This window comes from Myotis davidii, unplaced genomic scaffold (genome assembly GCF_000327345.1).
Source record: "Myotis davidii unplaced genomic scaffold, ASM32734v1 scaffold9, whole genome shotgun sequence".
NCBI classification, from domain to species: domain Eukaryota; kingdom Metazoa; phylum Chordata; class Mammalia; order Chiroptera; family Vespertilionidae; genus Myotis; species Myotis davidii.
In genome coordinates, this window is record NW_006299435.1 from 1,327,484 (window position 1) to 1,337,219 (window position 9,736).

A 9,736-nucleotide genomic window follows, 5' to 3' on the forward strand; every position below is an offset into this window, starting at 1 on the left:
AATACCTATCACCAAGTAAACCTAGAGATTAAGTAAGAATAAACTGGTGAATATAATAGAAGCAGGAGCATAGAAAGGGAGTGAACTGACCTTTGGGGGGGGGGAAGGAGTGTGGGGGGTGCGGGAAGAGACAGGACAAAAATCGTACACCTATGGATGAGGACATGGGGGGGGGTTAAGTGCAGAGGGTAGGATGGGTACTGGGTGGAGAGGAGCTATGGGAGGAAAAAATAGGAACTGTAATAATCTGAACAATAAAGATTTAATTTTAAAAAAAGACTGTAATCCCTACCTGGGTTTCCTTCAGTTTATGCTGGGTTCCTACTGAGTTCTAAATTATAAATCTGGTCAGCCCTGTCAATCAAATGCTTTAATGACACTATTACTAGTACATACAATAGTAGGCCTAAAATCCCTAGTACAGTTAAGACCTTGCATAATCTGGCATCTTAGTTTTTGATACTTTCCTATTCCCTATAGTTTTTTATCACATTATATAGTTGAATGGTTTCTCACATGCCTTCTTTCCCATAAAACTTGTCATTTCCTTTTTCTCAAATGCCTCAAGCATTCCCTCTGTCCCTGACCACCCCAAGAATACGGATACAGTAAACTCTCAATTTTGCAGACCTTGATTTAATAGAATTCGGTTTTAACAAACAAAAATTCTGGCCTATATGTAGTATGTGAAAATTAACACCCGTTAAATTTGTTTATAATTAACAGGTTATTATTATTACTATTATTATCAATATATTTTTGATTTTTTACAGAGAGGAAGGGAGAGACACAGAGAGTTAGAAACATCGATGAGAGAGAAACATCAGCCGCCTCATGCACATCTCCCACTGGGGATGTGCCTGCAACCAAGGTACATGCCCTTGACCGGAATCGAACCCGGGACCTTTCAGTCCACAGGCCGACGCTCTATCCACTGAGCGAAACCGGTTTCGGCAACAGGTTATTATTTTTAACAAATTTTATCAAATAGGCCATATAGTAGAAAGGACATAATTTCACCAACATAAATATTACATATCTATAACTATAGGCTACATATTTAAATCCACAAGCCACTACTCATAAATAAACAATGTTCAGGGAGTGACTAGCGCTTGACCTGATGTTCTGACATGCACTAAGTCACATCCCAGCCATGTGTATTTGTTTACTTGCAGTGACTGGTGAATTTACTAGACTTTATTCAGTATAAATTTAAAATTACTGTAATATATATAGATAGAAAAGTTTCCTGTGAAAGTAAACTTTTCATACATAATTAATTTCAATTACACAAACTTGTCTATGTAAATAGAAACAGGTTAACTAGTCAATTTTTTTAACATAAGCATCTGGAAAACCGTTCACTATATAATGGACTTTCGGCTTTAAAGGGGTCTCCCTTGCCCAAATTAGTCCATTATATTGAGGTTAGTCAAATGAGACGTATTACAAATACCAGCCCATTTCTGTGAAACATGGACTCTTCTAACAGCAAATCTGACTTAAAGATCACCACTGGACTAAAGCAAACCTTTCCTAGATTGGGTGCTATGAGTACCCAATGCTAATCCTTTCCTACAGCCTCTCCTTCAAAGGTCTTTCACACCACAATACATTTTTAGCATACTAATTGTTTCCCAGCATCTATTTAGGGAACCCAAATACTAAGAGGGGCTGTTTGGCAAAGTCCATTTATTTCCATGGGATGGCAAGACTTGTTAATAAAGGATTAGTTGCTAAGGCATCAACTCACAACTACCATATTACAAACTGATTAACTTGATTCAAACTTTTATTTCAACATTTTGAGATCTAAAATATTCTGCAGCCCTGCTTAATTTCCTTAATATGCTAAAATATCTCAATCCTGCACTTTTATATTAAAACAGAGCCAAATAAAGTTACACTAATGAGGCAACACCAATCCTGACTCCCACACACATAGATAATGCATGCAGCATTATTTTGACATTTTTAACATACAAATTATTTCCACTTGTGATACACTGGAATGCTTTGTCCATTCACAGCGCCAAGGATATCTCATCTCTGCCTATCCAGCACACTGCCAATACCATTAATATAGTCTCCATTCAAATTTCTCCCAACTACCATTTTTAAGTCACAAGTTTTCCACCCAATCTATATTGAACAGTGAATACTATTGTACATTATTTTAAAAGATCAAGATAATAAGTTTCTTCACCGACTCTCAATCTAATCTGGGAGGCGGTTATCAGAATATTTAGTAAAATGCAGTACCAAAGTTGAAATAAACTGTTACAAGGAAGTTGTGGATTCATTTTGAGGTGCAAATCTAGGAAAGTTATCATGGTGCTTACCTGTACGGGCTAAAATTATTGGCTTCTGTACTTCCTGGAATATGCTATGTCTCCACTTGTCCAAAAGCTTATCAGGGGCTAGGTTTAAGTACTCCATCACTTTCCAATGTACTTCTTTTTCACTGTCCCCCAGTCCGTTAACTTGTCCCCTCTCTCCCTTAACCTGTAAGGCCTGATACATTATTCCTATCCAGTTGTTTAAATCTCTGTAATCATCACTACATACAGCCCTCTGACTTCCTTGTATTTGTATACTCTGAAAATACCTGATAACTGCCACCATTTAAGCACATAGCAAGCGAATTTAGGGCAAAAGTGATTTTTAAGCCATTTGACCAAAACACAAGAAAACAAATCCATTTTATTTATTTTCAGTGTTTAAATCCTTGAGGGGTACAGCATCTAAAGGGGGGAAAAGAAAATGTCATTAGGTGCATGTTATATATACAAATTTACAAATGTCAATAGTAACACAATATCAATAAATGTCCTCCCATTTTCCCATTACTCATCTCTGAAAGGCATCCAATGACTTATATGTAGGTCAGGGGAGGAACCAAGTTTTTATGGCCTTCAATTTTTAGGTGAACGTGTTTTGATTAAGGAACATTCTGGAATACCGAAAGTCCATTTAATTTTGCTTCTTCTAATGACAATAAAAAAACCTCCTTTGATAAGAAACCTCTAACTGCTCACCAGGGTTCAATGTACCCCAGGTTACCCAAGACTATGGCCATGACTATGAAAAATAGATACTAACTGCTACACTGAAAGGCTTTGAGTTCATTCCCTATTCCTGGTTGGGGTGCTGTCAGGGTGCATAAGGAAGGCAATGTTTCTCTCTCTTTTTTTAAAAATACGTTTTTGTTAATTTCAGAGAGAAAGGGAGAGAAATATCAATGATACCAATCACTGATCAGCTGCCTCCCCATTGAGGACCGAGCCTGCAACCCAGGCATGTGCCCTTGACCAGGAATCAAATCCAGGATCCTTCCACAGGCCCACTGCTCTATCCACTGAGCCAAACCAGCCAGGGCCTCCCCTACCCCAACCCCCCCATCCATTCTGTCTAAAAATAAACATTTTGTGGGCACATTCTGTCTAAAAATAAACATTTTGTGGGCCCAGCCGGCATGGCTCAGTGGTTGAGCATCAACCTTTGAACCAGTCAGGGCACATGCCCAGGTTTCCTGCTTGATCCCCAGTGTGGGGCCTGCAGGAGGCAGCCCATCAATGATTCTCATCATTGATGTTTCTATCTCTCTTTACCTCTCTGAAATCAATGAAAATAAATTTTTTAAAATCTGGTGAGGATTAACAAAAACAAACATCAATTTTCTTCCACAAAATAAAAGTAACACCTAATCTAATAAAACTGTCATGATGAAAAGATGGAAAAATATTAAGAATTATGCCAGTAAATGGTATGCTGATTTTTATTTTTTTTTAAATATATTTTATTGATTTTTTACAGAGAGGAAGGGAGAGGGATAGAGTGTTAGAAACACTGATGACAGAGAAACATCGATCAGCTGCCTCTTGCACATCTCCCACCGGGGATGTGCCCGCAACCAAGGTACATGCCCTTGACTGGAATCAAACCTGGGACCCTTCAGTCCGCAGGCCAACGCTCTATTCACTGAGCCAGACCTGTTAGGGCGGTATGTTGATTTTTAACTTCCTAGCCACTTCTTTAATGTCCAATACATGTCTTTGCCAGAAATTTGTTCATTTATTTTATTTTACTGATTTTTTCAGAGGAAAGGGAGGGGACACAGAGAGAAACATCTATCTACTACCTTCTGCACATGCCCCAACCAGGCATAGAACCCCAAACGTGGGAATTGAACCTACTACCTTTTGGTGCCCGAATGATGCTCCAACCAAGCCACACTAGCCAGGGCAGAAAATTATTCATTTAAATATTATTTCCCTCCACAAAGCTTAAGCAAAATCTGAAATCTAGGCACAATTCACTCGAAAATTGTGCCTTCACTTTCCTTCTAATGTCATGAATTTTATGTTCCATAATACATTTACACAGGAGCCACTAATTCTGTAGCATAATCTTACTAGTAACATTTTTATAATCACAAAAGTTCTTAGAGACCAAAGTCCAACACCTTGAGCTTAGTTTGACTCAACAAGTATTTTGCTTATAATTGTACTTACTACACGGATTCTGTGTCCAATAGCCTTAGCAGGAAGGTTGCTTCGGAATTTAGCACGAACCATTCCACTGTTTCCATGAGCACGAGTTACCTTTCCCCAGATTACTCTGGTTTTGTTTGGTTTGCCACCAGGAGTCACCGTGTTGCTGATTTTAAAAGGGAATACAAAAAAAACCGTGAGAACCCAGGCAATTAGTACTATAATGTGGTACAAATTCTAAGTGACATATAGACCAGTGGTTAACCCTAGCTAACCACTTAAGTCATTACATAAAAGCCTGCGGCATCATTCACTCAACAATGTCCTTGTAACATACCTACCATACGCCAGACACAGTGCAATTGTTTGGAATTTTGTAAAATAGTTTACAAAACAAATTCCTTTTAGAGGATAACAAAGTATATAGCCTTCATTTACATGTAACTAAAACAGAATGTAAGATGGTTAAGAGTTTTTGAAATATTGAGAAAGAAAAAAGGAAAGGGAATCAAGCAGTTTGAGGTACTTGTGTGCATCAAATTTTAAAATCAGGAAAGTCTCACTAAGAAGGAAACGAAGACTGAGGAGGTGTGTCTTTTGCTTGTGACAAGGCAGAAGAGACCAAGAGGTGAATACTAGCTAGATAAAGAGTAGAAACAGAGTCTTGAAAGCATAGTTTTTAATGACTTTGGCTTTTACTATGACATGGGAGCTTGAACAATGTACAGATGACCTGACATAATTCAAAGGATCACTCTTGATTGTAGGAGAAAAGGACGACAAAGATGAAAGCATGTACTCAGAGATTTTAATTGGTCTGGAATGGGCTTAAGAACCCAGGATAGAGAATCGATGCTCTGGAGACATACATCTTTAAGTATGTATATGAAATATAATTTCAAGGAAATCAACCAAATGAATTAAGATACAGGAAAAGCACTCTATAAAATCTTAATATCATAATATAAAGAGCTGGCTCCTTCCTTGAAATAATGAACAGCTGTGATTAACTGTAGGAGATACTTAAATACAACACTACCCTCACAAGTAACATCCTTCTATATCTATAACCTCCCATGAAGTTCCTAAACGTCCCAAAGTACAAGCCACAACAGTACCAATGTACTCCTGCTTGCATAGGGAAATGGAAGAGATCCCAAACAACTCAATACGCATAACCATACTATAAACTTACTTCTTTGCTTTGTACACGTAAGCACATCTCTTGCCTAGATAGAATTCTGTTTCATCTCGAGCATAAACACCTTCAATTTTAAGAAGCGCCGTGTGCTCCCTCTGGTTCCGGAGACCCCGCTTATAGCCAGCAAAAATGGCCTTGGACCACAGCCTAGGACACACAGAATATGTATCAGCCACAAACTGCTGCAAGATCTCGTTTAAATTCAACAAACTACCAGTCTGATCTGACTTGTAATGACCCCATCCACCAGTTAGCCACAGCAAACATCTAATCCCCCCTCCCCCCGCACTAGTTTCCAGTTCACCTTTACTTAGGTCCCTGCCTAATGAACAAAAAACGACAAGAACAAAGCGAGTATATTAAAAACGCATACCTTCCAGACATATTGGTCCTTATAGAAGTCCTGTTCCCAGCTTTAAACAAAAAAGAAGCAGTTTAAATTCTTGCCACGCACGTTCCCCACCTAGTCCCTGCTTTTCTTAAAGTTTAAGGCTTAAACCTGTCGGCATGTCCCGTTCAGAGCACGGGGAGACGTCACTGTGCTGCTTAGCAAGCACATGAAGGGCCGCCTGGCAAGACACTCCAACGTCGGAGAATGCCCGGTAACTAAGTAAACTCCAAAATGAAAGTTGCAAGATGGTACACCTGCAACCCCTAGAAAACTCCTAAAGGAAGTCCTAAGAAAACTCATGTCACGATCACTAGAAAGATCAACAAGTCAGAGAAGCACGGAGAAAACAAGACTCTTAAGCAATGAATGGGAAAGGAACAGAAGCTAGAGATTACAGACAAAGCCAGGTTTGCAGGGAGAGCAAATGGAAAGAACCCCACCAAAAGCTGCCGCTGTCTCAAAAAGGTGAATGCAGACGATAAAGTGCTTGTCTCATGTGGTACGGGCCCAGGAAGCAACTCTGACTACGGAGCACCCCGTTTCTCGGGCGTCAGGGGACCAGCACCATCGGCCCCACATCTCCTCCATCCTGTCCTCCCTGTTGCTGGGACCCATCAAAATCAACGCCTGGCAGAGCCCCCGTGCCCCAGCAGTGCCTCTCCGCGAGATGTGGTGGAACCCACTCCAGTTATTTACCCCTAAACTTCAGCCGCAGCGCTTCCACTAACCTCCACAGGGTCCAAGATGGCGGAAAAAGGAAGGCAAGGCACCGCCGCGTGGCCTTGTGGGAGAAACACCTCTCCGCCCCGCCCTCAGTTTAGGCATCTTCCGCAACCGCCCAAAGAAAACACACATCGGGAAAAATCCTTTCTGACTAAAACCAGCCACATTCAAAAGCACTCTCACAGTTGTGTCCCTAAGTAATTTCAGATTTGTAAGCTGCAAAGTGTATGATATTGGAGCAGAGACAGGCAGAGCGGTAGCCAGCTAAAGGAGGAGAACCAACGGTCCCAGAAAGCCCAGCGTTGCCTTAGAAACATCGTGGTTGGGTTCCTGCGTCATCGCGTGCGGTAGGTGGAAAAAGTGAGGCCGACTGAGAAAGTGAGGCGGGTCGGAGGACGTCACCCCCCGTTCCGGGCACCTCAGGTTTGGTTAGCCAACGTGGGGGTGTCTTTCGCTCTTACCGCACAGGAGTAGGGCGAGCGGGGCCTCGGAGCCCAGCGTGGAGGAGAGAGGCCGGTCGCACGAAGGGGGAGCTCTTCTCTGTGCCTCCCCCTCTCCCCTTCCTCTTTCCTCTTTCCTCCTTCCTCCTGTACTCCTTTCTCTCTTCCCAGAAATAACTTAAGCTCTCACCTCATCCTTTGTTTTGTCCCCGAGGGTAAGGAGAAAACAAGGCTTTTTTTTTTTCCCCGTGAAAAATCCTTATTCCTTTTTAGGGAGAACTCACTCAACTGCCATGGAAACTGGGCGCCTAGTAATAGGTCTTGAGTAATTACTTGTAGAGACAAGCTTGATATAGATTAATGGACGTCGGAGATTTTCATTTCCTGATTATCGCACAATTGTTTGGGATCCATTCATTTATCGAACCGTGTATTGAACGACTCCCCTGTACCAAGCTTGGTTTTTGGCTCCGAGGACATTGCAGTAAACAAAACAAGAGAGATCTGCCCTCACAGAGTTGACTTTCTAGTCGGGGGAGCAAAGTATATTCCGAGTACATTTAAAATGTAACGCTGACCAGGTTTGCTAATGCTTAAGGAGTGAGAGAGAAAGAGTAAAGGATGACTCCAGAGTTTTATGTGATAGATGTATATCAGTCCTATTTCAAGTCAGATCCTTATAAATATACATCAGGATAGAGTTTGTGTGCCTTTATGGCCCACTCCCCCCATCCGATTTTCTGTATCCGAGAAATATACTAGAAACTCACTGTGAGAGAATGTGCTGACAATTCCAGCATTAAATGTATTAGAAAAGTATTCCTCGGAGGAATAACGCATTGTGAGTTTGATTCCTTTGTTGGTTCATTCTACAGATATTTATTGAACATGGTGCCTGGAACGTAGGATGCAATAGTGAGCATCAATGTCATGGTTCCTGATCTCATGGAACTTAACAGTCTAGTGGGGGAAACGGACATAAACATTGCAAAGTGTGAAGAGAGTGTTGCAGGAAAATAAAAGTGTAGTCAAATCGGTGCTTGCACGGAGGAATCCTGCTCCAGCCGGATGGAGGAGTAAGGGAAGGTGTCACTTGCAGAAGTGTCAGTCAAGGCATTTTCAAACTGCAGGTGGTCACCCATTAGATCATCATCATAATCCTTTTTTAAGGCCCATGCAATAGAATGAAAAATAGAATGTATCACAAATGCTACGGGTAAATTATTTTATGAACCTTTTCCAGTTATGTTCATGGATGTGTATTTACATATATACTGTATATAAAATGTGTGTGTGTGTCATTGTAGGTCCTTGTGTCAGTGTTGTCCTGGCAGGAGAGGATTGGCAGAGTTGAAGAGAATTTAATAAGGAGTCTGCGTACAAAGGTGTCGGCAAGAGTGAAACTGCAAGGGATAATTCATGCTCCAGACACACGGGGAAGACGTTACCCGAGCCCCCAAGAGAGAGCAATATGGAGAGGGTTGCCTGACAGGAGCCATGGCCTTTGATAGAGAAACAGCCAAGTAATGGTGGTCCGGAAGAGAGGAAGCTGGGGGAATAAACACGGGACCTTACAATCCTACTCTTTGGATCTCTTTTGAAATTTCCCACTGATGCATGAGGCAGTCCGTGTGGATTAGAATCCCAGGGCACAGGAAGTGATGGAGATTACATTTAGAGGGGCAAAAGGCGGATACGTAGCAAAATGGCACTAATTTAAACTGCTGCCTGATGGGACTTTACAAGATGAGAGCCACGAGAGCAAAAAGAAAGGCAGCGCCAGATAGATATGGGAAAGAACAGATCATGAAGGCCTTGTAGGCAAAGTTAAGAATTTTATCTTTTGTCCTAAGGCAAAGGGAAACCATGGATGGGCCATGATCAGAAGTTTTTTATTGTCTTTATTATTAAAAATATTACCCATGCCCCCTTTTTTCTCTTTTGACCTCTTCTAGCCTGAGCCCTCCTCCTTTGCCCCAGGCCTTCACTGCACTCTTGTCTGTGCCCATGGGTTATGCATATAAGTTCTTTGGTTCATCTCTTCCCACCCACCCTTGTCTTCCCTTATGATCAGATTTTCAATTTTAAAAGATCATTCTTTCGTTTTAAAAAGATCACTTCCAGCCCCAAACCGGCAGCCAATCAATGATTCACTCTCAGTATTGATGTTTCTATTTCTCTCTCCCTCTCCTTCCCTCTCCAAAATCAACAAAATAGATATTGAATAGATATATAAAAAGATCATTTTCAGTCTGACTGGTGTGGCTCAGTGGTTGAGCATTGACCCAGAAACCAAAAGGGACTCGGGAACCAAGAGGTCACTGGTTTGATCCCTGGTTAGGGCACATGCTCAGGTTGTGGGCCCAATCTCCAGTAGGGGGCGTGCAGGAGGCAGTCAATCAATGATTCTCTCTCATCATTGATGTTTCTATCTCTCCCTCTCCCTCTCTGAAATCAATAAATACACATATTTGTTTTAAAACAA

The 9,736-nt window shown here is 41.4% G+C and overlaps 2 protein-coding genes across 6 annotated transcripts in view; one reads left to right on the forward strand and one right to left on the reverse strand.

Annotated features, from left to right (window-relative positions):
* Positions 1-2,682: 2,682 nt before the first annotated feature.
* On the reverse strand, positions 2,683-6,840 carry RPL35A (ribosomal protein L35a). Of its 5 annotated transcripts, none has more exons than XM_015571312.1 (5): positions 6,817-6,835; positions 6,071-6,110; positions 5,692-5,844; positions 4,518-4,662; positions 2,683-2,747 (listed from the first exon to the last, which is right to left on the reverse strand). In XM_015571312.1, exons 2-5 carry the CDS (start codon positions 6,079-6,081, stop codon positions 2,724-2,726), a joined length of 333 nt encoding a protein of 110 aa, XP_015426798.1. In that variant the 5' UTR covers positions 6,082-6,110; positions 6,817-6,835; the 3' UTR covers positions 2,683-2,723. The 5 variants fall into 5 exon arrangements, with proteins under 5 accessions (XP_015426798.1, XP_015426799.1, XP_015426801.1 ...); XM_015571313.1 differs by lacking the exon at positions 2,683-2,747 and adding an exon at positions 6,493-6,496 and having other exon boundaries at positions 4,461-4,662; positions 6,784-6,839; XM_015571315.1 differs by lacking the exon at positions 2,683-2,747 and having other exon boundaries at positions 4,461-4,662; positions 6,813-6,840.
* A 78-nt stretch (positions 6,841-6,918) lies between these two features.
* The window catches only part of IQCG (IQ motif containing G), a 45,728-nt gene continuing 42,910 nt past the window's right edge, over positions 6,919-9,736 (forward strand). The window contains exons 1-2 of the mRNA XM_006775016.2: positions 6,919-7,234; positions 8,559-8,636. The gene's annotated coding sequence lies outside the window, so the exon portion shown is untranslated. The remainder of the gene's footprint in view (positions 7,235-8,558; positions 8,637-9,736) is intronic.

What these genes read in the sequence shown, in the direction of transcription:
- RPL35A (XM_015571315.1), bottom strand. An exon ending in TACGTGTACAAAGCAAAGAA is followed by an intron (nt 4,663 to 5,691) that starts GTAAGTTTATAG and finishes TTTTAAAATCAG; the next exon opens with CAACACGGTGACTCCTGGTG.